The sequence below is a fragment of the Xyrauchen texanus genome, chromosome 12 (genome assembly GCF_025860055.1).
Source record: "Xyrauchen texanus isolate HMW12.3.18 chromosome 12, RBS_HiC_50CHRs, whole genome shotgun sequence".
Taxonomy (NCBI): domain Eukaryota; kingdom Metazoa; phylum Chordata; class Actinopteri; order Cypriniformes; family Catostomidae; genus Xyrauchen; species Xyrauchen texanus.
The window spans coordinates 28,695,493-28,723,266 of NC_068287.1; the positions used below are offsets into that span (position 1 = coordinate 28,695,493).

The 27,774-nt window shown below is 37.6% G+C and overlaps 1 protein-coding gene across 1 annotated transcript; it reads left to right on the plus strand.

Annotated features, from left to right (window-relative positions):
* Positions 1–4,577: 4,577 nt before the first annotated feature.
* On the plus strand, positions 4,578–27,774 carry ppp1caa (protein phosphatase 1, catalytic subunit, alpha isozyme a). The gene is made up of 7 exons (XM_052139257.1): positions 4,578–5,050; positions 19,340–19,471; positions 20,924–21,154; positions 21,680–21,784; positions 24,927–25,150; positions 26,474–26,608; positions 26,898–27,774. The coding sequence occupies exons 1-7, from the start codon at positions 4,996–4,998 to the stop codon at positions 27,009–27,011; spliced, it is 996 nt and encodes a 331-aa protein (XP_051995217.1). The 5' UTR covers positions 4,578–4,995; the 3' UTR covers positions 27,012–27,774.

Consider the following 27,774-nt stretch of genomic DNA (forward strand, 5'->3'; position numbering starts at 1 on the left):
AAGAGTATGTCAAGCCGCTGGTACATGCGTATAATTGCACCAGAAATGACGTTACGGGCTACTCTCCTTATGAGCTAATGTTTGGAAGGCAGCCTCGGTTGCCCCTAGATATTGCTTTTGGGATCTTAAACGACTGAACCGTATCAATCTCATTCAAAATATGTAACCTCTCTAAAGAATAGGTTAGAAGAAAGCTACAAATTGGCTTTGGAAAATAGCATGAAAGTAGCCGAGAGGAATAAAAAGAGGTTTGACAGTAATGTGGTGGTTTCTGTTTTGGAAGTAGGCGATAGAGTTTTAGTCCGAATGTCCGGTTGAGGGAAAACAAAAATTGGCGGACAAATGGGAATCAGATGTGTACATTGTGTTAAAGAAAGTACAAGATGTTCCTGTGTATACAATTTGTCCTGAAGGGACAGACGGTCCTGTCCGTACTCTGCACCGTGACCTGCTCCTACCTTGTGGGTTTTACCCGGTGTTGAGGCAGACAAAACTACTTTACCTAAGGTGCATCAGAAATGTCAAACTGGGCCTCAGTCTTGTATGGAACATGCTGATGAGGCAGGAAATTCAAATGATGAGGAAAATTCTGAAAGTGATTCTTATTGTTTTGTACCCAGAGAAAATTTAGAAGTGGTCACTCGGTACATACCACATGAGAGTTCTTCCCATCATTTGGGGAGTCCCCAATCACAGACACAGTTGAGGTAGCAGGTACCAGCCAGACAAACGTAAATTCTCTGAAAGAAAACGGCTTAAAGCTAGTGAGGTAATCAGGAAATCATGTGATGGAGTGAATAAGAACTTACCTGTGAGTGATGGAATGGGATCTGAAATTGTGGAAATTGAGCCTGGGGGATGTAGAACAAACAATGATGTAAGAGTGTCCTGGGAGGAGGAAAGTAATAACTCTGAGGCATTGGATGAGTATTCTGAAACAGAAGTGCTGTATCCAGTTGAGAAATTGAAGGTTGTTCAGATTGAGAAGGATGACCCCAAGCTTGAGACGGTTCCTGAGGATCATCTTTCAGGTGATGGGATGCCAGGAAAAGAGAACTCACCGAATGAGGGTGTTAGACGTTCTGCAAGGCAGATCAAACCCCCAAAGAAATTTCATTATCCCCATTTAGGGAATCCTTTAATTTCAGTGGTTCAGTCCTTATTACAAGGATTAAGTGCTGCTTTTGCTCAGTCAGAGGAAAATTCCGATTTTATTTTGAATCAGAGTGCTATGGTACCGGGCGACCCCTTGTCAGTGATGACAACACAGCCATTTGCATGCCCGAGGACGTGCATAAGATCAAAGGGGAGGGTGTAACCCTGGTTACAAACAGTATTAAGATGTGATTGAAAAATGTAAATGAGCAGAAGGTAATAATTTTTTATGAGCAGTAAGACAGCAAATGAAAATATGTTGTACTTTGGAGAACTGACCAATGATATTTGAGAATGGTGGTTAGCGCATTTTTCATTTCCTTAAGTAGTACGCGATTGAGTTTTTCCTTCTTTTTTTCTTCACTCGGTGGAACAGAAGAGAGTAGATGTGTTTCATTGCACTCTGAAGATATTAGAAATGTTATTAGTCAAATAGCAATATTTGATTTAATATTGAAGTGATTTAGACAAGATTTAACATGTGAAATGGAAGATTTCGTGTAAAAAAAAAGAAAAAAGGATTTTATTTAGCTGAGACTGACGCGACTGCTGAGAAGAAGCCTCGTTAACGCATAGCGTGTTACTAAACGCATTAACCAGTTGTTTTATGAAGAGCGAAAGAGTTTGTAATGAGAGTGTAACTTTGAGGAGATGTTTGAGCAAAAGATCAATGGAAATCTGAGTTCTTTTGGAGTTAAAATATTCAAGTTCATCAGTGGTCTTGGTCAGGTTTTTTTTTTGTGTGTGTGTTTGTTTCTTTCTGTTTATTGTTTTTTGGTTTCATCATCTCCTGCCTGATGAATACTGTGTGCTGATGAGCCAAGGTTGCATTGAAGTGACGTTCACCGAAGTGAAGTTCTTGGACTTCCAGAATTGTCCAAATTCCCGTGTCGTGGAGGGAGTTGGGACTGGCGAGCCACTAGGATCTAAAATCAAGCTTTAATTGAGTGACATTGATGTTGCCGAGTTGGACGGTAGGAAATTGAACCAACAACACATACACCTGTATTTCTCTGGTTCTTTTGGAGGATTTCAGAAGAAAGACTGAGTGGTTTCAGCCATATTCACAAAGTTGTGAATTAAGAATTAAAAGACTGATTCACAGAACCCATTTTGAAACTGGGATCTAAGTTTATGTAAAAAAAAAGGAAATCATATGTGAAATTATTCAGATTTAATTTGTGTTTCTTTTATTTGTATTGTTGTTCTTGTCATTTTATTTTATTTTTATTTCCACAAATTGAAATGGGGAAATGTATTGGATAAATTGAAAGAAATACCAAACAAGTGAATTTACCTACTAAGATAATATTTTTTTTTTCCCGTAAAATTGTTATTCAAAAGTTAAACTCAAGAGTATCATTGGAGTGGGTTCACAGGTATCTATCTATATATTAAACTGAAACTAATAAGAGAATAATACCTAGAAGAAATCAAATTCAAAGGGTAATACAATTGGCATAAGAAAAATTATTCTATATGTTTATTTAATTTTTCTACACAAACTTGTGTTTTTTTTTGTTCATTTATTTCCTACTTCCATGTTATGCATTCCAGTAATGTGGTATAAATAAGGTTAAAATATATATATTCAGCTGAACTTAATACAATGTCTGGGTGAGTCATTATTGTTGTGTGCTCCTTATTTTCAGTAGGCGAATCTAATCTTCTGATAGATCTGGTCCATATTCAGACCGTTTGTGTTTGCAGTAAATTGTGTAAACGGTTACAAGTGCCCCGGACTGTCTTTCACGGAGCTCTAACACTTTCTTTTTTCTTCCTTCCTCTCTATCCTTTCTCCACCTCTCCTACTCTTTATTGAGGTATATGTGCCTTCTTTCAGGGTCTGCATCACGACGTGCCATCTAGGCGCCATTTCCTGACAAATACATACATACCATTTATGATTCTCTTTCCTGAATGTATATAACAAATAAATGCAAAATAGATTAATTATAAGTACCAATACATGCTGTAAACACTTATTTATCTAGCTTTAACCTCCAATCTGATACAATATGTCCACCCTGTTACTCTGCAAAACAGTAACAGGGTGGACAGTAACAGGAGGGACATTTTATGCTAAAGTCTGCCGTTGCTACTCATGTGATGAACAACAAGCTAGTGCACAGTGATCACTGAGGAAGATTTTGAACCTGTTTATTAATATTATCAATATTTTCAAAATTACAAACAATTATCCATTTCCACTACAAATAAGCATAACAGAGTGGACACGTTATGCCTTACCACATCAGTGACTCATTCTAAAACATTGAAAAAAGGGTGAATTAAGGAGTGATACTACTCTACTTCTTGTAGATAGTTTGCTGCCAAAAAATATTTGACTTTCTGAGAGCCATGTGAGTAGAGTAACAGTGGGGACATTCAATTCAGGGACACAACATATTTTAAAGACTTTAAGCATTAAAAATATATTAATAACAGAAAATATACATTGAAAAAATTTGAATTCATTTGATTTTTATTACGGTACTTATATTTGTGACTGAAGTTATGCCATCGTACTTGGGGACATGCCTACTTGCCCTAAAATCAGAGTAATTATTTTTTATTAATTAATCCTGGGTACATATTACTGTGTTCTATGGTAGAGGGGGATTAACTATGAAAGATGAACATTTAGAAACAAGTATTATCCCATTTCTACACAAAATATACCACATTATGTCATGGGGACTCAAATGGCACCAAATGCTTGGAATGACCCACGTGCGTTTGTTAATGAAAAGAAGCAAAAATGTGTAACGAGTGCAGTTCAAGCAGGCCAGTATGGGTGCGTTACATTCAGACGTGATAATCCCTTCGAGGACGTTACCGTCCACTGTGACAGATTTGAAGGCCTAAAAGGTGTGGGGTTCAAAAATAAGGGTCATTCGAAATTTACTTGATAGGCTACGCCATTTTCTTTGGAAATTCAGTTTAATGATTGTTCTCCCCCTTCAAAGTGCCCTTCGGAGGCTGATTTATCCCGTTTTGTATGCAGGGTAAATCTCAAAGAGATGCGGATGTGCTTGTGCAGTTTTATTAATTTATCAATAGAGGACACTGGTGTGTTAGATAATGACCCTGAAGATGAAAGAAATACGAAGAAAACTGGTTAATGTTCCTGCAAATGTGAAAGTATCCTTGAGCCAATAGTTGTCATAATTGTATACTCCCAGAAACTTAAAGTACACTATAAGCGCCAGCAATTTCATAATACGCGAACATCCTCTCACCGCTCCCCATTTTTCAATTGATTGACGTCATTACTTTACAACTCGGGGGCGCGGCATTAAAAAGAGAGCTCTGTGGACATTAGCCAATGAATGACCAGATCCTCAGTTCAAATGTGAGATGTAATCCAATAATCTCCAAGGCTTTCCAAAAGGAGGCTGGCCCTACCAACCTCCGTTGATTTTGCTCTTCAACAACACGGTCCTTTTTAAAGTTCCGTAGACGATGAGAGAAGGGGGGTTGTGAGGACACGGAAAAAGGGGGCATTCTGAATATTTTAGTTGATCGTAAGGCATAAACGGAATCTAAAGAAATCTTGAAGGGTTATATTTTGGCTTTTTTTGTATCTTTCTAACCGTTTCCTGGTTGGTGTTTAATACGGGTAGGCATTAGCTCGCGCCATCAGGCTAACGGCGTTAGCAGCTAGCGACCAACCAAACGACAAAGGAAATATAGCCTGTCAACTCACATTTCCATAACGATATATTTTATACACGCTGCCTATTTAGATTTGGGCCTTATTATTATTTACAAATCACCAAGAATATCGAAAACGGCAGTCCCGAGCTGTTTGAATAAACGCGAAAAAGATCCACTAAAATGGCGGAGCCGGACAAATTAAACATTGACTCCATAATACAGCGTCTCCTGGAAGGTGAGAACGTCGTCACATATCTTTAAATATTAAGTGATTTTTTTTTTGTATTGAGATATGGAAGATAAGCCAATATATTTGTATAGAAATGTGTGCATTGTATGTGTTCTCTAGTACAAACGTCATATTTTGTGTGCCCGAGAACAACCTGAATAGCAGCTCTTGAGTCGGAGGAAGTGGAGTCTACTATCAGTTGCTAGCCAACCAGTTTACACTAATTTGTTCAATCTTTGTCAGCGAGAAAATAGCCTGCTTGATATGGCTGTCATGATACGGAATACTTGGGCAAGGGTTCATTTAATGTCTGCTAGGTTGCTGGTGTTTGAGTGATCAGTGTACAGATGTTCATTTATACATGTATGTCCACTTCAATTAAGCTTTTTGGGTAACTTTCATTTCAGCCAGGGATGCCCCGTCTCTAATTAAAATCAAAAGCAATAGGATTACTGTAACTAATTAGAATATATTAAGTGGCATTATCCAGGCTACATGATGAACAGAACCATTCAAAACATTTTTAAACAAGCAGATTTTGACTTCTGAGCTATCGGAAATGTTATATATGTGAAAATAAATTGTGTAGGCTATATAAACGATACATGTACTCAATCATCCAGTGATGGCTAGAGTAAATCTGTGTCCTTTTATATAATGATTTTGGGTCGAATTTAATGGAAAACTAAGCGAGTTGCACTCTGTGGCACTGCAGAATTTTGATGCTGAGCATTGGCGGCGTGTGTACCTTCATAGAAAAGTCCTCTGCCAGATGCCTGTAGTGTGCAACCCCCTTTAATTTAATTACAAAAAACAATTGTAATCCCCTTTAATTTGACCTGCTGGTCACACTTTACCAAAGTTGTGTTGAGAAATATGTTTGAAAACACAAAGACCTTTGTGCAATGAGCAGCCCTATTTTATATCTGGAAAAATACCAATATATATCGATAATCATCTGGAAAATCTTCTGATTATTGATGCGTGAAAAGGTATTTTTACCTCTTTATACATTTTGGATGAATTCCTATGTAAAACAATGATCTGATTGCAGATTAAGTTAATTAAACAATATCTGTATCGGGAGGGCCTGGGTAGCTCAGCAAGTAAAGACGATGACTACCACACATGGAGTCGCAAGTTCGAATCCAGGGCTTGCTGAGTGACTCCAGTCAGGCTTCCTAAGCAACCAATTGGCCCGGTTGCTAGGGTGGGTAGAGACACGTTGGGTTAACCTCCTCATGGTCACTTTAATGTGGTTCTTGGTGGGGCGTGCGGTGAGTTGTGCATGGATGCCTTCACACATGCTACGGCACCCGGATTGAGGCAAGTCACTATGCCACCATGAGCAATTGGAGTGCATTGGGCATGCCAAATTACCCCCAAAAAAAAAGAAATACATATATTTTTGTTGATATCAACCTATTGGCTTTTGTTAAAATCGGTATCGGCCAAAACATTTCATATCTGTGCATCTCTAATCTTAAGGCTTAGTTATTTCCAGAGACACTGACTGCAAATATTGTAGCCCTTTTGATAAGGAATCCTGAAAACACGTATTGCCATAAGCTAAATTATGGTAGTTTGGTTTGCTTGTTTAGGGACTTCGTTTTTAATTACAAGGTCTTGAAGACATGTTTTGTTTAATGTCCAGGCTTTATAGACCAAGCCAATATTGCAAGTTTGACTTCTAATAGCCTTATAATTGCTTTTCGTATTCTGTCAACCGAATGAACACCAGTCAGTCATCCTGATACTGAATTGCTGAAAAGCCTTTTAATAATTTTTGTTGTATCAACTGCAGTTGTTCAAAAGTAATTTTTTTTTTTTTTTTGCAGTTTTGTTTTACAGTTTGATATTGGATGCGTTGGGGATTCATAACCTGTGAGGATGTAGCATTTTGGGACTACAAATTGGGACTACTTGTATTTGTAATACTTTTGGTAGATGCTGCACTCATGCCATTGTAGCTACAAAAGTGCCTTTTTTACTTAGTATTTACAGATTCTTACTGAGGGTAAACATTGTGAATCATAGTACAGATATGCAGTTTATCAAATATCTGAAGCACATCAAGTATGTGTGTTGCATAACAGTAACCGTGCGTTCAGACCAGAGGCGGCGAGAGCGTCAAAATTCGCTCTGGCTGCCCTGCCAACAACGCTATCGAAAATTCGTGGATGCTCTGACGTATTTGAAATAGGCAGCAACGTTCGTTGAGTGCTTGGATTTGTGAACTATATTTAAAGGGGCCACAAAACATCCAGACATGTCGACCGGTATCTTTTTGACGACATATCACAAGTAGCGTAGGCTATATCCTCATGAAATATTTTAATATAATATTATATAAACCATAATATCCACTTCATCAACTCACCCAGCACACCAACAATTTCAGACACCTTTGTCCACGCATAGTTTTTTAATTTTATTTATATCCCTGTAAGCAAACACGTACAGATCATATATTACGGGGAAACCCGCCATGGCAATAATCAGTTTCTCCTCCATTTTGTCTTTGGAACTAATGTTTGGTGGGAACCAAAGTTTACACCGTTGTGTTCTCTAGACTTCGCTATAGCGGAGCACTTCTATATTCCAATAGGTTGCTGCCAAACCGCGTCAAAGCTCATTACCATAATGTTGGCTGCACTTGAACTTTCCTCTGACGCCCACACCGCCCAAGACTCGCCACCGAGAAATGCTGGCTGTCATAGAAAATAAATGACTTCCTGTCAATTTGACGCTCTCAATGTCTCTGGTCTGAAATCACAGTAATGCTTTAGGCCTTTTGCAAAATATGTACCATCTTTCCAGCCATTTCCTTTTGCAAAGGAAGCATAGAGTAAGGTCATGATTAGTGAGGCATCGCTGTTACTGATGCTCTTATGTTATTTGTTCTGCACTGCTTATGCTACAACTGAACATAATTCAAATTTTATTTTGGCTACTTGAAAGTATGTTTCTTTCCTTGTCTGTTTTTTTTTTGGTCCCAAGAAGAAAATTTTCATAAGATAAAGGATCACCTGACCAGCCGAATACTACACCCTTAATCTCAGTAACTGGCCTGTTATTGGACAATTGTGCTCATGGAGTAAATTAATCATGGCTGACTGTGAATCGTGAATTTCTACAATGACACTGAGAACTGAAAAGTAGTGTTTAAATGAGGCTGCATCCATGCCCCTAGGTTTCAAGTCCAAGTCCAATACATGCAATAGATGCAGACAAACAAAGAAACCTGATTTCCACATATACTGGGCCCTTTTGGCTTTGGGTCTTGTTGGCAACACTGTTGTGTAAACCTGATTTTTGCCGGCAAAGCACAAAAAATAATAAACAAGCCTGATAATAGTTGTATTTAAATCTCCCTATGTAATCCTTCTGTCCTTTTCCCTCTATGAGCTTGATGCTTTCATCCAAAGTCCTGATTCTCTTGAGGCTCTTTTTTTGGGTCTTCCAGGTTTTTGGTGGTTGTTATTCAGGTTGAATCTGACAATATTAGATAGTAATTATATATATATATATATATATATATATATATAAAATATTTGTGTATGTGATGAAGAACAATTCTAGTCATTATCCTCAGAATACATACAAAAACAGTAAGCTAAATAATTTAGTTATTTCTTTGCTGTGCTATTTTATCCAGTGTGGTTGCTTTCTTCACTCTGACCTTGCTGTCATTGTCAACCACTGTTTGTTTGCAGACAAATTCCTCTCAACAAGATGATTGAAGCACTGTTAACCTACCAGAATCTGAAAGGGAGTTTTCTAAAGTTTATTTTTTACTTGGTTACTGTTCATATAGGTTAGAATTAATTAATTCAAGTATGTTACATAACTTCCTTTTAAATGAGCACTGCGGTGCCTATTCTGACAGGTGGTACCATTTTCTCTTGATCCCAACACTTGCTCATTGGAATTGAGAAATTCCACCTCATAAGTCTAGATCCTTTCAGTTCTGTAACACCAGCACAGTTGTGCCTGAAGCCTCATGGTCAGCCAATGGAAAATCAATCATACTGATTACAGGTGACACGAAAGAAGCCATTGCACATTGACTGGTGCTTTTGGTTCGTTGTTGTTGTTTTGGCTATTTTGGCCCATGTCTGCTGACACTTCATGCTGATGTGGGGTGTCAGTTAAATGGTTGTTTTCTTCCTCAGGTTTTCCCTCTGTCTGATTGCCTTCAGTGGATTAAGTGTAAAGGGTATCACCTCTTAAATACCTGAAGTGATTAAACAAAAACACATGGACGTCTGTGTGACGACTGTCTGTTTGCCAAACCGATTAAACGTGTGATGGAATTTTTCTGTCATTTCCCCATTGCATGAGACTGCTAGATGCTAGACATTTTAACTAATTTAATTTGATTGATTGAACTGTTCTCTATACTACCATCTCTCTTTATTCTTATTTAAAGTATTTAGTACACCTAATTTACCACAACTAACTTGGCACATCTACTGGTTATAGTTTGAGTGGTTTATTTGGTTGTGTACTGTGTATGCATAGTTTATATATATATACACACTCACCTAAAGGATTATTAGGAACACCATACTAATACTGTGTTTGACCCCCTTTCGCCTTCGAAACTGCCTTAATTCTACGTGGCATTGATTCAACAAGGTGCTGAAAGCATTCTTTAGAAATGTTGGCCCATATTGATAGGATAGCATCTTGCAGTTGATGGAGATTTGTGGGATGCACATCCAGGGCACGAAGCTCCCGTTCCACCACATCCCAAAGATGCTCTATTGGGTTGAGATCTGGTGACTGTGGGGGACATTTTAGTACAGTGAACTCATTGTCATGTTCAAGAAACCAATTTGAAATGATTCGAGCTTTGTGACATGGTGCATTATCCTGCTGGAAGTAGCCATCAGAGGTGGCCATAAAGTGGCCATAAAGGGATGGACATGGTCAGAAACAATGCTCAGGTAGGCCGTGGCATTTAAACGATGCCCAATTGGCACTAAGGGGCCTAAAGTGTGCCAAGAAAACATCCCCCACACCATTACACCACCACCACCAGCCTGCACAGTGGTAACAAGGCATGATGGATCCATATTCTCATTCTGTTTACGCCAAATTCTGACTCCATCTGAATGTCTCAACAGAAATTGAGACTCATCAGACCAGGCAACATTTTTCCAGTCTTCAACGGTCCAATTTTGGTGAGCTCTTGCAAATTGTAGCCTCTTTTTCCTATTTGTAGTGGAGATGAGTGGTACCCGGTGGGGTCTTCTGCTGTTGTAGCCCATCCGCCTCAAGGTTGTGCGTGTTGCTGCTTCACAAATGCTTTGCTGCATACCTCGGTTGTAACGAGTGGTTATTTCAGGCAAAGTTGCCCTTCTATCAGCTTGAATCAGTCGGCCCATTCTCCTCTGACCTCTAGCATCAACAAGGCATTTTCGCCCACAGGACTGCCGCATACTGGATGTTTTTCCCTTTTCACACCATTCTTTGTAAACCCTAGAAATGGTTGTGCCTGAAAATCCCAGTAACTGAGCAGATTGTGAAATACTCAGACCGGCCCGTCTGGCACCAACAACCATGCCACGCTCAAAATTGCTTAAATCACCTTTCTTTCCCATTCTGACATTCAGTTTGGAGTTCAGGAGATTGTCTTGACCAGGACCACACCCCTAAATGCATTGAAGCAACTGCCATGTGATTGGTTGATTAGATAATTGCATTGAGAAATTGAACAGGTGTTCCTAATAATCCTTTAGGTGAGTGTGTGTATGTATATATATATATATATATATATGAGTACACCCCTATCCTTGTATATGGTTGGACTCTTTTCCGTTTTGCCTTCTCTTTATTGTTATTATTGGAATTTGGCATAACTAACTTGGCACACCTACTGGTTATAGTTTGAGTGGTCTGTTTGGTTGTTTATCAACTAGGTCCACTCTCACCCTTGTGTTAGGTCTAAGCTCTGTGATGCTTATTGGCCCCGTGACTAACTTTAGAGCAAGTGCTGTCAGGGCTTTAGCTGGCCTTAATCTGGGTTTAAAGTGACAAGCGGCAGGATCCTATTTATACCTACTTTTCATCGGCTGAGCCATCGGGCTTCCGATCAATGTCCAGGCCCTCGGATCACTCATCAGCTGCTGGAAACCTTAAAGGCCTTCATTTTAGTGACCCCACCCTGCTATTTGGTGGCACCATTTGCACACATGCGGCTCATTGTCTAATTTGTTGTTTGCTTATCATTCCATTGTTAAATGGAACTGAAAGACATTTAATGTCAGTATCGGTCATAAAAACCTGAAGTGGTTGTTCCACAATGTGGAAGTCAAAGTCAGTTTTCTTTTAATCTTCACTGCAGGGCAAGAGAGAAAACCAAATGTAGTTCCCCAGGTAAATTTGGCAGGGCCTGAAATTCGGAGCAGGATTGTGGGTGTTGCGCACACTTTTAATAATTTCCGCCTATTCCACATTCATATTGCTGGAAATTCCCACACACTTTTGTTGACTTTAACATTTTTACAGATCTTTAAACCTTTTAATTTGACATGCCAATGGAATTGTGCAGCATCTCTTTACGTTCACAATGTTGGAGCAATATATTTTGCCACCTTTCATGTCTTGGTGCTCCCTCTTAAGTAGGGCTGGGCGATATGGCAAAAATATATTTTTCATATCATTTGACATTTATCACGATATTGAATTACATTTGCACATTGACTTTTTATTTTTTTATTTCCTAAAACGAAGAGAAAACAAAGAGTCTAAATATTCTTTACAAAACTGCATTGGGGGCCCAGACACCGCCAATGCAGTGGTGTCTGAGGGATGTCCTATGAAAATATTTTATAGAGTTTATCAATTGAGTGCAGCACGCGCCAGTGGAAACATACGACAAGAAAGCCAAACTGCTTGTTTTTTATCAACACGCATGTCTAGATGTAGAACACAGGCTAAATATCGAAAATTACTCAAAAGCTTATCATCGATATCGTAGAGTTTTTTTAAATTTTTTATCATGATGAATATTGATATCATTTTATCACCCAGCCCTACTCTTTAGTCATAATACAGCACAAAAGAGTATAAATAAATGCAAACATGTTTTGTGTAACATTACCAGAATAACTCCGGGTGAAGAAAAATGCTTTAACATTTCTGAAGAGCTCCATCTTACATATACATGTATTTTCTCTGACATATGAATTCGTTTTAATAAGTGTGTAATAATAAATATGCATAATATATGGTATGTATGTATGTATGTATATATATCTATATATATGCATATATGCATACATAAGATTGTTAATATCAATGCTATAAAATGAATAATATACATCATATGAACATTTTATATTTTTAATATATAAAGCAAGGTTCTAATCTTTTAACATTTTCAATGCATTTTGTCAACATTAAAAGGCCATTTTAATTTAACTGGTAAGTATTGTCTTAAGGCCCCAATATACTTCCAGAAAAGTTCTTATTCATTCTTCTTTCAGAGGTAAAAAGAAGTTCTAAACAGCCGTGCAACCGTATACTGTTTCCAAACATTCAGACACCAGCCACACCGCTGTAGGAGGCCTTTAGAGGATCATTTAAATATTAGGACGCGCAGCAAAACTAATGTTAAAGTCACATGTTTTCTCAATGACTTTATGCCTCATTCTATGAGTAGAATTCAAATGAGGTCGGTAAAAGAAGCTGTTTTAACCACTTGATGATTTAAAATTATATAAATGCTGTAGAATCTTTTTCATTTGTCTTGTATACATTATTAATTCATGATACTGATGCACTAGCATATGCTATACGCGGCCATAATATGCACAGATTATACTTATTTTAATTTATGATGACACCGATACTAGTTCAAATATGAGATTATAAAAGTGTTAATGTGCAGAATAAAGACAAAATAATGATACATAGGGTAGATATGTGAATGGCTTTCACTTCAGATGGCACATGAGGGAATGAACACTTAATATTATTTGACTAGATCTGATTCCTTTTGTGGACTAATTAAACAAAACAAAATTGCAGGACATGGTTGTGGTACGTTTTTATACATGAACAATCATACAGATGTAGGTAAACTTGCAAAAGCTTGCTAATAACTTTGCACTCCGGTGAGTTCATGTTTAATAATTTTTACTGACTGAACAACATAAACAGATTGAGCTGTCGTGTCAAGGTAGGTGGAGCTCCAGATCACACCTACCAATGATGTGGACCAATGGCAGTGAGAATATCTTAAGCAGTCAGTTAGAAGTTTTCCTAAAAGTTTGCCCAGGCAGGTTGTTACAAACATAACAACCAGTCTTTTTGGCCATATTTTGTTGTAAATGACATCACCCATTCGTTCTTCGATTTCATATAAAGTATATCTGGGCTTTTATGGTGCTTTCACACTTTGTTCGATTGCTTGGACCGAACCAGAGTTCGTTTCCTCCGCTGGCCCCTCTGTTCTCTGTTCACATCTCATTATTTGTCCGAAGTAGTGATGGGCATTCAGCAATAATTTGGTATTTAAATATTCAAGAATATTAGAATATTCTATTTAAATGAAGATATTAAATGAGAAAGAGACATAGTAAAATAAATTCTTTATTCATAAAGTTTGCATCACCATAAAAAAAACAAGCTTCTAATTATATCAGAAACAAGCTTATTATGTCCTGTTTGTTTTTTTAATTATTTAAACGCAATGCGTGAAAACAAAAAAGTATAGAATTTAAGCTCGCGCGAAGACAAAGAAACAACTAAGTTACGCAGTTAACGTACAGGACTAATATAAACACTTAACATGTAATGGTTATTTTTATGTTGTATCATGCTTTTGTTGATTAAACAAGCATATCCACTTGCTCTTTAAACTATAGTCATTTATAAACACCAGTTTAAATGATTGAATGTTCCTTACATCAGCTAGCAAAGTCTTGGATTCCATATTTGCCGTTTACAGAAGCGTCACAGGGTTTACGTTGCTACAGGGTTGCTGCTTTCTGATGAGCTGCACATATACGAGAGTAAAGTGTACACCGCTTATTCAGTACATTTAAACAGGAACCCAGCTTTCTCTTGCAGTAAGCCACGTTCTCGCAATAACCCGCTTTTTGTTTTCCCATCTGAATGTACTGACAGAACTGTTTGCTCATCAAATGTGATCAACTTGTGTTCACACTCAACAGCGCCACCCTGTGCATTTTGTTATAACTACGAGTTTTCCTTTGTGTTCAGGATTTAACATGCATCTCACTGTATGGCCAGCAAAGCAAAACTTTGCGAAATTCGAATAGTATTTTTACTATTCTAATAATTATTGCAGAACAAATACTCGAGTATTCGACTACTCGTGCCCATCCCTAGTCCGAACCGTGGTCCGATTACATCAATGTGAGTACAAGCGGCAGCTGTTTACCACTGTATCTAAGTAACAACTGGAGAAGACAGTGTTAAGTGAAGTATTAAAGTTTGACTTTTTGGATTTACCAAGAAAGCTTGCCATGCTCAAAACAACACTTGTGTTTGTCTCCTGCGGATGGATTGAATGTGCAATGATGTGATTAATATTAGCGTTTGTTTGCCGTGAGCCTGTGGATACATTGGAAGAGATGTGACTAATCTGAAGGCAGTCTATATAATCTGTTTGGACACAAGTAGGTAGGAGAAATTCATTATACCATAATAATTGCGATCGCGAGCCTGCAGAGATACAAATTATATGTTAAATGCAGTTCACTTCTGTGATTTTGTACGATTGTGTTCATATCAGCAGCGAACCATACTGGAGTTATTTGGAGTTGCAACAAAAAGTGTAGTGCATCAAAATACCAATATAGCTGATAAAAATGCAAATTATTGCTAAAATTTCACAAGTGTCGACACAATATTTTTCCATTTCGATACTTCAAATGTCATGAAAAACTGGTTTGGAAACACTCAAGAAAATTGGCAATTTAGTGTCACAACATAATTTACACCAATTAGCCTGTGATAATCATGACGACAAGGTATATATTCTTGAAAGCTAATTTATTGTATGTGAAGCAATGTTCTGGATTGGTTTTAACGGCATACCTGAACAGATCTGATGCTGCAAACAAGTCTGCATCATGACACTTCCTGGAGTGCCAACACAAATATCTCATATCACGCCCCTGTCATCAACAAGTGCACAGAGAACAAACGAATCGCCACTCTTTGCGATTAATGTAATTGCGGTAGCCATCTGTTTATTCATTAACAAAAAAGTTTATTTTCCACACCATTCAAAATAATAGACGGCAGTCACGGCATTAGCCAACAATACAAAAAAAAAACATATTTCTGTGCACAAAGATGTTTTAAATTAAAAATTTATTTGCATTACTAGGAGAAATGGTTTAGTGAGCTATTTTGGAACACTAACATATAGCCCAATTCTATCAAGTTATTGTTTAGCTTTTTTTTTAAATGCCGGCAAAATTCCCTGTATTAAAGGGGTCATATAATGCCATTTTTGTACAAGTTAATATGAATCTTTAGGGTCTAAATGAAAACTTTGTAATATACTTTTATTAAAAATTCTCATTAGTATTTTAAGAAAACACTAATTTTACCTGCTCAAAAACAGCTCTGTTTTCAGCACGCCATTTCAGTGCATATGACTTTAAATGATAATGAGCTTTGGTCACCCCGCCCCTCCGTTCTGGGGGCGTTTTTGACACAACGCACGCGGAGTCCAATGTCCAATTCTTCAGATGTGCTTGCCTATACGAAAGCAAAAATAAGTGATCAGATAACATCAGAGTATTAATAGTCTTGAATCATATGCATTTGCAAGATGTAAACAGTATTTTGCCAGTATTGTGTTACCATTCATCTTCATGCAGTTATAACTGTTTTTTTGACATTACTTCTTAATCAGTAACATACAAGTAAACCAGGTGTAACTTAGTGTTACCATGTTAACTGAAACACCTGCGTACACAGTTTTTAATAACACAATAACCATAACGCGTTGTTCATTATAAACGTGGGATTATGAATTATATTGAGAACGTCGTAATGTTATGGAAAACATGCCGTAATGTACCCTGAGTGTAAACATTAGCCACATTCATTGTGAAGCGTGCAAAGATTAATATAAAGGTTAATAAAATGTTACACTTATTTCTTCTGGAGGTGCAGAGGGAATATAAATAGTTGGTACCGAATCTTTTTTCAGCAGCAGCTTCTTAGCAAAACCAGCTTTATACTGACCCTCGTTTATAAAGCAGTCTGGTGAAAAATGATTCGCGCAAACATGAATGCATTGACGTTGCTCGTGGGGAATATTCCCATCGTAAACAACTCAGCCACTGCGTCTTCAGCGGTTCAGATTTAGGAACATCAAAATGACTGCTGTGTTCGTTATTACACCGAAGAACAGAACACGACAATCGCTTAGGTGCCATTCTGCTCCAGTGTATCAACAATGATGACGGACTATGATTGACAGCTCGCTCACGAGCGAGGGCGGGTCTGTGTTGAAACACTGCTGTCAATCAACAATCCTGGGAGGGTCGTCCGACCGTGTGACTTCACACGGTCGAACGGCTCGATTTGCGGCAGGGGAAAATATATAAGGAGATTAAAACAAAAACACTGGATGGATTTTTATCATAATAGGATGGTTGTGTACACATTTCAGTACAATCAACTTGAAAAAGTGCATGTACCATTATATGACCCCTTTAAATTGATATACATTTCCTAAATCAATAAAATTGAAATAAATCACCAAATATATATATATATATATTTATTTATATATATTTATTTATTTATATATTATTTATTTATTTTCATTTTATTATTTTTTATTGTTAGGCCTATATAATTGCCTTTTCTTTACACAAACTTAAATTAGCCTTACCCTGTTCTGTAGACAAAAAAAAGCTGAATGGCATTTTCAGAATGTTCTTCACTTTCAGAAAAATAGCTTTTGAAAATTTGAAATAGTATAAATCTAACCCCCTTTACCTCCAATTGCATTTGCTGAGCTTCTTCAGAAAATGTAAATTCCATTTATGATGGTAAAATTAATTTTAAATAACAGTCAAATTCAGTTGGTCATTAAGTTACAGGAGAAATATGCTGGACATAATGCAGTTGTGATGACAATGTTTAAGATGATTTTTCAAAATAGCCTATTGAATATCAGGAATGTATCATTGTAAACCCTGATGTTACACAGCATTTATCTTCAATAGTTGTGAACATAGCATATACACATCAATGGGATGGCTCTTATACTAAGACCGAAAATTTCCCTCACTATTTGGAGCCGGTTGGCAACCTACAATAGATGCAACATGAGGACCAACATTACAGTCCCATCATAAGGGCAACTGCTCCCTTATGATTGCAATTAATCGTCATCTTATTGCATTTATTTGTGAAATTAAAATGACAGTAAGCTGGCTAATTTCAATCAATTGTCTCATTTTAAAAAGACTTCGGGGGGGGGGCAGTTGTGGACATCTGGGGGGCGAAGGTACACAGTTGGCGATATACACACATTTCTGTATGGAAATGGCTTAAGGGCAGATTTCTTTTGCGATTAACCAAAACTTATGCGACAATTGTTTTTTTTTTTTTTAAGCATGACGTCATCATGCATGATGTTCATCGATAAAAGCCCATTTGAATGGAAACGCAAACATTTTCACTTTTGATAACAAAACACGAAAAGTGGATGGAAACTAGGGTAGTGAGAAACAATGTTCTTAATTATCGGGTGTAGTATTTGCACAAACATTTTGTTTTGGTGCATCCATACAATACACATTTATCAACAATAAACGCAAACAAAAAATAAACAAGTCAAGATAATTGTACATTATATTAACAAAAAAAGCTGCACACAGAAGGATTTTTTGCATTCTGAAGAAGAGCTCTCTAAAGGTGGTGGAGGGTTTGCCCTTACAGCTGTGCAGATATATCTTCCCAGTGTCAGTAAACCTATAGTCAGGCAGCTGTTTACCTCCTGAAGACCATCAGGTTAAATGTGGCATCTTTATAGTTAGAGATGGGTGGATGTAAGCATGATCTTTTTTTCCACTCTTTCATCCTGCACCGTGAAATCATTTTGGCGGTAGAAATTTCAGTTTGTATGAATTGGGCATTGTGATGTCTTAACATTCATTCAATGCCATAGGGGTGTTTGTGTCTTTGAAGGTTTTATCTATGTAAAACTGCATGTTTTAAACATTTATTCAGAGTTGTAGGCTGGTTTGATCGATTTTGTGACTGCTCACAAATAAGGCATCTCCAAAATTCTTGCATAACTGCCTGATTACGTGAGTCACTGGGATGTGCTCGATATATTTTCTCGCTTGAAGCCAGCCATGTGAATGTATATTTTAAAGCCAGCACTTGAATGTCGATTGAGACTGCAGGGCTGTCACAGATTTTGTTTCAATACATCAGAAGTGGTATATCTTCGCATGGGATGTTTGGAATGGGACACTGGCCATATTGACCTCCCAGACGTCAGTAAAGACTAATTTTCCCCAAGCTTCAGCGCTGCCCTGTCCAAAGAGGCAGTAGAAATCATATTCTCTTTCATTGTGTTGCTTCTAGCTGAACTCTCTAATCAGTGTGTCATGCAGCCAGTCGAAAAGGGCATGTTTGAATTGTGCCGTAGGTCTGCGTTGTGTAAAATAACACTCTGTTTAGATCCTGTAAGCCTTCTGTCACAGAGTGCCAGAAAGTATCTTTGGGGCTCCAATTTTTATGTTTCTTTTCTGCAGGGATGAGCACAGGATCTGTTGAACCATGTTAGTAACTGCCTTGTTTGTCATAAATGTTTTATTGTATCTGAAGCTCAGTTGCACATGATCTTTGACAATGGGCAGCAATCCCTCTGAGCGTTGCAAGATCTTTGCCCCCTTTTGTGATTTCTTTAAAAGCTGTTTGTGTGGCCAGTGTTTGCATGTTTGACTAACACTAAGGAATGCATTTAACAAACCTGCTAAATTCTGTACATGCCTTCTCCGGGTCTAGTGCGGTTGGGGTGCATGTTTCAGTAGAGACACATGTTAGTGTATTTGAGTACACCAGCGTCTGTGAGTCACTAGTCTGTCCATCCCATAATTTCAGAGTGTTCTTGAGCCATGTTTTTCATCCTCTGGTTCTTCCTACTTTTTTATTTAAAAGGGCCGATATACTGATTAGACCCTGTTGGAATGGGAACTGGTTCTTAGCGGTCACATTCGCTTTTTCATTTTAGCTTCCTGGTGTGCACTCATTTTGTCCCCCTCTTTGTTTCAGTGAAAGGCTCTAGGCCAGGCAAGAATGTACAGCTGACAGAGAATGAAATCCGTGGCCTCTGTCTCAAGTCTCGGGAAATTTTCCTCAGCCAGCCAATCCTGCTGGAGCTGGAAGCACCGCTCAAGATTTGCGGTAAGTATGTTTGACCTTGGAAGGATGTTCTGTACTGGAACTATCTTTTGTCAGTCTCGCTGCAAGTATGTGCAAAAAATAGGTAGCAATAGAGAATATAAACCATTTTTAAATCACAGTTTTGTCTCCTGGGATTCTAATAAACGAATTACTTCTGAATGTTTGTTAACCTTTTCAAATCTGGAGCATTTTTTGGGCTTCAATTTTCACACTCAAATTTAAAAGCTCACCATTTACACATACTGAGGACTAATTGCCAAAAAGGGATCATGTTTTCAGAATAAGAGACTCCTATAATTCATAAATAATATTGTATATGTTTATAACCTTATGATTAGAATAAAATAACTTCAACTTTGTAAACCTGTAATACTGTTCACCCCATTACACTCCAAATAGTCTTGTTATATTCCACTAAATTGCAGAAGGTACTAGAAATGATTTTTTTTCCCACTTATCACCTTCTGTCAAAAAATGCTGATCTTTTTAGGTGGTGCTATAACGCATTCTAGCCCTTGGAGATGTGCTCCTCCATAGACATTCAGTCCAACTTTAAGTTCATGCACCACCCTCATTAATTCATCGAATATTTCGGCCTCTGAGTGGATTACAAGCTCATTAGAAAGCTGAGATCCTCCCATTTGCGATGATTTATAAAATGTTATCATTAATAGTCGCTAACATATATTTCCAATGATTTGTTTAACATGCTCTTCCTGCAGGACCGCATATTTTGTTCTGGACATCTATTATTTTACATAGGATTATTCACACACAGCTCACAGACTATACCACATATGCCTGATTTATGTATATGGGAACTTGTGCATTTTAAGCGTAAACTTTATTTCACGATTTTGAGAATTAAATATTGTGCCACTAGTGCGACCAAACGGAATTGCAAAAAGAAACCATGTTTTCGTAATAGCTTTTTAAAAATGCCCCATCTTTCATTGATTAAACAAACTGATAGTCCTGCCCCCAGCTCACGCCATTGGTTGAGTCAATGTTGTTGTCTCTTGAGACTGGAGGCTCAAAACAGAGAATTTTTTTATAGCACCACAGAGAAACAGTGTTTACAGATTTCAAGAAAATTTACTCCTGAATAGTTTACTTACAGTTGTCTCTAATTATTAAGCTGATATAGAAAAAGTTACAAATACTTTCTCCTGTGTTCATACTTCAGCTATAACACCACAATATAATTAGCATTCAGTAAATGTCCTATGGTAAAACTGGGTGCGTACTTGCATAAAATGATACAAAATCAGAACTTGTCTTGCAGAATATCTTCAGAGTTTCCTGATTGTCAGGTCGACAGATTTGTGTAAACTTCCTATCTGCTCTTAAAAATTGTTATCAGCTCTTTTCTTAATTACTGTACTGAAATTTTTTTTTTAAAAATGCTTCTCCTCAAATCTTAGTTACTGACTGACTAATTTTCTAATGCAGGTGATGTTCATGGTCAGTACTACGACCTCCTTCGTCTCTTTGAATATGGGGGCTTTCCTCCTGAGAGCAACTACTTGTTCCTGGGGGACTATGTGGACAGAGGGAAGCAGTCTCTAGAGACCATCTGCCTCCTGTTGGCCTACAAAGTCAAATATCCTGAGAACTTTTTCCTGCTGCGTGGCAACCATGAGTGCGCCTCTATCAACCGTATATATGGCTTCTATGATGAGTGTAAGCATCAAGATAATTACTGCTCTTTCAGACCTACATTTAACACTTGCACAGCGATGCGAACAATTCAACTTTCAGTCAGTCACCTTTTCCGAAGATAATTTGCCCAAATTGTCCAGTAAAATTTTCTAAACTTCTTATTAAAATCACTTGAAAGGGTTACTTTAAGCTTAAACATCAAACAATTCAACAAAGTATACATCTGGGACATCTATGACTTTCTCACCTTTTTCACGGCTCAGGAGTTTGCATCCACCCTCTCATAGACATACACAGTTTCTACTGTGCATAAACCCTTAAGGTTAAAGTCAGTTTTATTTCTTTCTTTTTTTTTTATCAAAAATGGATCTTAAGCATCTTTTATATGTTTTAAGTTGTTTTAAACCTGGATTTCGCCATTGATGGGAAATGTATTGTTTATCAGGAAATCTCTGCTTATTTAAGCCTTTTTGGTCAAAAATGTCTGAACATTCTGCAGTTTTTCTTTTTTTTTTTGACACCTAAAGATTTTATCAATCTTTTCAGGTAAGCGACGGTATAATATTAAGCTGTGGAAGACCTTCACAGACTGTTTCAACTGTTTACCTGTGGCTGCCATTGTAGACGAGAAGATCTTCTGTTGCCATGGAGGTGAGTGCAGAGCAGACAGAGGTCCTTTGTCCCCATGGTAATTTTATGTTCTGTCATAACTCCAGTGCTGACTTGGAGTAAAATATATCTGTTTTATAACCATGTCACTGGGAGACCATAAATTGTTTCATTTGAAGCTGTTTTCCAAGCAGGGGTTTAGGGTTCACTTAATTTGTACTGAAATATGGTTTGCGGATGAGGTGGAAGTAATCTGGTCTAGAATTATAGTGTGCTTGGAGAAGGAAATGCAGTGTTTATAGAACTATGGTACAATGTAAACATAAAGGCACAGATGGAGTGCCCATATAAAGATGCAATTTATTTCAAAAGTTTGGAATAATGTACAGATTTTGCTCTTATGGACAGAAATTGGTACTTTTATTCACCAAAGTGGCATTCAACTGATAACAATTTATAGTCAGGACATTAATAACATGAAAAATCAGTTTTACAATTTGAAAATAAATTTCAGAACTTCTTAAACTACTACAGAGTTCTCATCAAAAAATCCTCCACATGCAGCAATGACAGCTTTGCAGATCCTTGGCATTCTAGCGGTCAGTTTGTCCAGATACTCGGGTGACATTTCCCCCCACGCTTCCTGTAACACTTGCCATAGATGTGGCCGTCCTATTGGGCACTTCTCATGCACCTTACAGTCTTGCTGATCCCACAAATGCTCATTGGGGTTAAGAAGGTGTTTTTCTAGTACCAAACTAGCAATTTAGCATGATTATTCAAGGATAAGGTGTTGGATTGATGGCTGCTTGAAATGGGGCCAGTCTAGATTTGATCAAAAATGACTTATTTCAAATAGTGATGGTGCTGATTTTTACATCAGTAATGTCCTGAATATACTTTGTGATCAGTTGAATGCCACTTTGGTGAATTAAAGTACCAATTTCCTTCTGAAACTGCAAAATCTGAAAATGTTTCCAAACTGTTGGCCACCAGTGTACATGGGAGATTAGGCACAGACAGCACATTTAGATTTAATTTCAGTATCTTTTTTTTTTTTTTTTAAAAGAGATTTTTACATGAATTTCTGTACAGATACGGATAACCGATCGTTATGGGATCATAATGGGAATTGTTAACATTATACAGATCAAACAGTCATGAGACATAACTGGGGGATGCACCTATATGGAATTTCTGGGCAGATACGGTTACCGATAATTCACAGGTCATTGTGACCGATAACTGGTAATTTAAAAAATATATATTTTAAGCTTTGATTTTTAATCTGTTAACCTGGAACTGCTAGCTAATTAATTACAAGCTACTGCTATTTAAGGTTCGTCATGAACCAGAAATGTGCCTATATTGGAGATTCTGATTTGAATGAGAAATCAATGACAATAAACATGATTAAATTGTTGTGCACATTTTGTATTATTTTGAGACTTTACGGTAAACCTGATAAATCGCTTTAAGGCCGAATAATGAACTTCTAAGAGATGTAGTAATCCATTAAACCAAAATGAGGTGATTAACAGCATGTAATGAAAAGTAAACCACAAAACACACAGTACAAGCCTCTAGTCTCTGTATACATGGTGCAATATTTATGCTAGTGCTAGTTTGTGTGTTATGTGCGTAATGTGGACCCGCATGTCTCATTCAAAGACGCTTATTAAAGCACTCATCTGTGGCAGTTTCATTGTAGAATTTATGAAATGTGATCTCAATCATAATGTAAATGGGTAAAAGCATCATACACATTGAATATAGATAGAGTTATACCTTTAGAAAAGTCTCAATTTGTAAAATATATCAAGCAAATTAGTTTGTCACAAACTAGCATTTTTTGCCATCAAATCGCTTTATTTTATGCACCATGTTACATTGTGTTCGGGCTTGTTGTAATTGTGATCCTTTGCTGTAAGTAACGGTATGCTACTTTTCATATTCTGTTTATGTTTCATGAAAAAATAAGCAATTATGTTTGCCCCCAATAACGTACGAACATGTTTTTGTCGCATTTTCTTCATGAAACGCAAATAGAATAGGGGAAATGGTATGTCGTTACTTACAGCAGATGATCTCGATTAAAACCAGCTCCAAAATAACATAAAAAGGTTGAAATATTCTCACAGAGAGACACAAGGCTGCTTTGCAACACCAGTCTGGCTCTAACTGACACATGCTGTGTGAGTGCACGCACACTTCTGCTCGATGCTGCCAGAGCCTTCACCAGAAGGAAAGATGCTACAGGCAATCAGAGATTCTCAGCCGCATGCAAATAAACTAACAAATTATCTGCAAAAATATTGCCGATTTTTCCATTATCACTGTGATGATATTTAGATTTTGCCCGTTATTGGTCAATAATAATATTGGCCAGCGATTATATCGTGCATCCTTGTCATAACTTTAGAAATCTCATCTCGTAAAATACAGCAAGCACATTTGTTTCACTCGCAGTCTTTTTAGCCATCTCGAGTCACTCTGTGATAATTATTTCAAGATCTATGCACCGTGTTAGACATGTGTTGGGGCTTGTTTAATCGCAAAACTGTGCTGTAAGTAACAATGTGCTATTTTCCTCATTCTTTTGTTTCATAAAGTAATACGCGAAAATGAGTGCCCCAAGTATCATAAATGGATGTTTTTTGTCGCGTTTTCTATTATTTCCTCATTGAACATAGAAAATGGGAAATGGCATATTGTTACTTACAGCAGATGATCCTGAATTAAAATCAGCACCAAAACAATGTCACAAGGTGTAGAGATGTTGAAATAATTCTCATAAAGCGACATGAGCTCACTCACACACACTTTGTGAACGGAATGATCTGAAAAGTGGGTGGGGACACATTATTGGCTCATAAATTAATCTGATGATGTAACATTGGCCAGAAGTCCTTACCGATTTGCTCAAAGCAGCTAATAGGATCTAGCCATATCAGGGTTACAACTGAAGCCATGCAAAATGAAGCTCTTTTAAATTGATTATTACTCAAAAAACCTAGAAGTTACTAAAATTGGGGGTTCATCCCTGTCTGTTTCTAAATGTGTTGTCAGTGTGCTATTTGGTAGCCCACAGTGATTGGATGCTGTTTAGCTATTTAACATTTGGGGAGTCCTTTGTGCCCCAAAACTGCTATGTAAAACATGATGTATGTGTTTTCTGCTTTAGGCCTCTCTCCAGATCTGCAATCAATGGAGCAGGTGCGGCGTGTTATGCGGCCCACGGATGTGCCTGACCAGGGGCTGCTGTGTGACCTGCTTTGGGCTGATCCAGACAAAGACGTGCTGGGCTGGGGAGAGAATGACCGTGGTGTATCCTTCACCTTCGGTGCAGATGTGGTGGCCAAATTCCTTCACAAACATGACATGGACCTAATATGCAGGGCACATCAGGTTAGTATATGCTCTGTGGCAGTGGAGGATGTCCGGTGCATTCTTTAAGGAGATAATTTACTCAAAAATTTAAATTCTGTCATTTACTTCCTCTCATGCCATCCCATGACTTTCTTCTGCAGAACACAAATATTTTTGGAATAATATCATACTCAAAAATCAAAAAGTCCACACAAAAGTAATCCTTAAGACTCCCGTGGTTTAATCTATATCTTCAGAAGCAACATGACAAGTGTGGAGGAGAAATAAATCAATATTTAAGTCCTTTTTTACTGAATATCGTACCATAAATCTTCACTTTCAGAATGTGGACAATATATGAAAGTGAAAGTGGAGATTTATAGTAAAACATTACTTAAATATTGATCTGTTTCTCACACCTATCATATTGCTACTTGAGACATATTAAACCAATGGAGTAATATGGATTACTTTTATGCTGCCTTTATGTCATTTTTAGAACTTCAAAGGTCTGGTCACCATTCACTTGTATTGTATGGACCTACAAAGCTGAGATAGTCTTCTAAAAATATTTGCAGCAGAAGAAAAACGTCAAACACATCTGAGATGGCATGAGCGAGTAAACAATGAGATACATTTTCATTTTTGGGTAAACTATCCTTTAATGCACTTTTGATATTCCAAATAGCATTGCCTCATTAACTCTTTCCCCGCCAGCGTTTTTAAAAAAAAGTTGCCAGCCACCGCCAGGGTTTTTGACGATTTTCGCTAAATTTTAATGGCCCGCAGAATATTTTCTTCCATGAATATATGAAGATGCTATATATCACAATAAAGATCTGAGCCTCTGCTTTTAGGCAAAAAAAACGATTTTATTTTATCTTCATTTGTTCTTTTTTTATTGCGACTTGAACAGAGGTAGGTTTTGTCAAAAAACAACATTTCAGACAAAAAGCTGAGAAAAAGGCATGTATATGTCTGATATTTTGAGCTTCTCAATACTCCACTTCTTCATGTTTGAGACAATCGCAGTCTGTTTCTTTGATCAAAGAGTTGCGTACTCTTTCAAAACATGCGCAGGGGTCTTCCTTACCGTATAACACCTAAAACACGGAAACCCGGAAAATTCCGTGTTTGGCGGGGAAGCGTTTTTTCATAAAACACGGAAAATTCCGTGTTTGGCGGGGAAAGAGTTAATAATAGACTGCAAAAGAAACACTGTACTAAGCCAGGGGTCTGAAGAAAACATTTTGCTCAACTTTGGTTTCTTTTTTGTATTTTTAACACATTTTAAAATGATATGAATTTCTAATCAAGCAATAGTTATTGAAACCCCTTTTCTAAGCATATTTTCTTTTGCAGGTGGTGGAGGACGGTTATGAGTTTTTTGCTAAGAGACAGTTAGTCACTCTGTTCTCTGCTCCTAACTACTGTGGCGAGTTTGATAATGCTGGAGCCATGATGAGTGTAGATGAAACACTCATGTGTTCTTTCCAGGTAAGAGAACAAAAGCTATTTTCCTCCCATCTTTTTTTTAATTTATTTTTTTACCCTTTACCTTATTATTAGGCTTTCTAGTTCCTCTTCACATGCAGAAAGTATGCTTGGATGCAATGAATCCGGTCCATTTCATCAGTAGATTTGCATTAGATCATCTCCTGATGGTGTGTACTCTGCATATGCAGTGACTATGTCTTGCTCACTATATGTACTGAAGAACTCACTCTGTAGGTGGATGTGTCTATATTTGGAAGTCCTAAAGACGAACGTTTCTCCTCTCTCTCAGATCCTTAAACCAGCCGATAAGAAGCTGTACTATGGAGGAGGAGGTGGAATGGGTTCGGGTCGTCCAGTAACCCCACCGCGAAATTCAGCCAAGGGCGGAAAAGCCAAGAAATAACACCTGCTATATAACCCCTCAACTTCCCCAATTCCGAAAATCTCTGTTCTTACACCACAATCTTTCTCTACCTCCCTTCTTTCTTTCCGTCTCCAAACGGCTATAAAGCAAAACAGTACCCAGGGTTGAAGTCCTTTTATGGTCTTTCTTTTACTTTTCCTCATGTAACTTTTCAAAGGTGTGTGTTTATATATGAGACTGCTTGTGTGAGTGTCTGTTATGTTTGTTACACTTTGTATTTGTCTTTCCACCCATCTCTCCCCTCCACCGCTCATTGCACCGTCTCCCCACCTGTCTCTCTGTGAGGGAGCCTCCAAAGAAGCCTCCATATGAATGCCCAGTCAGGCTCTGGGAAAGCGTGAGATAGACAGAGGGGGTTGAGAGCATTTAGTTTTTGAGAGGCATGGGTGAGGCCCTCACTGTTTATGTCCTGGCCCCTGAATCATTTAAGGCTAAACGCAGAACTGCACATCCTCCATTAGTTAGAGAGCCAGTCTGAGTGAAATGTAATGCATTTATTTACACGTGTACACACATGCAGGGAGCATGGATGTGCAGAGAAAGTGTGAGGTAGAGAGAGACTGTCACAGGTGCATATTTTCCATTTAGAGATCCAGTGATTTAAAAAAAAAAAATCATGTTGGAACTTTTTACTTTTTTTGTAGATGGAACACAAAAGCTTTGAAATTCTTTGCTTACTATGTGTGTTTTTTTAGTGTCTTTTTTTGAAAGACAATTGTCAATAAAGAGAACTTTATTTAAA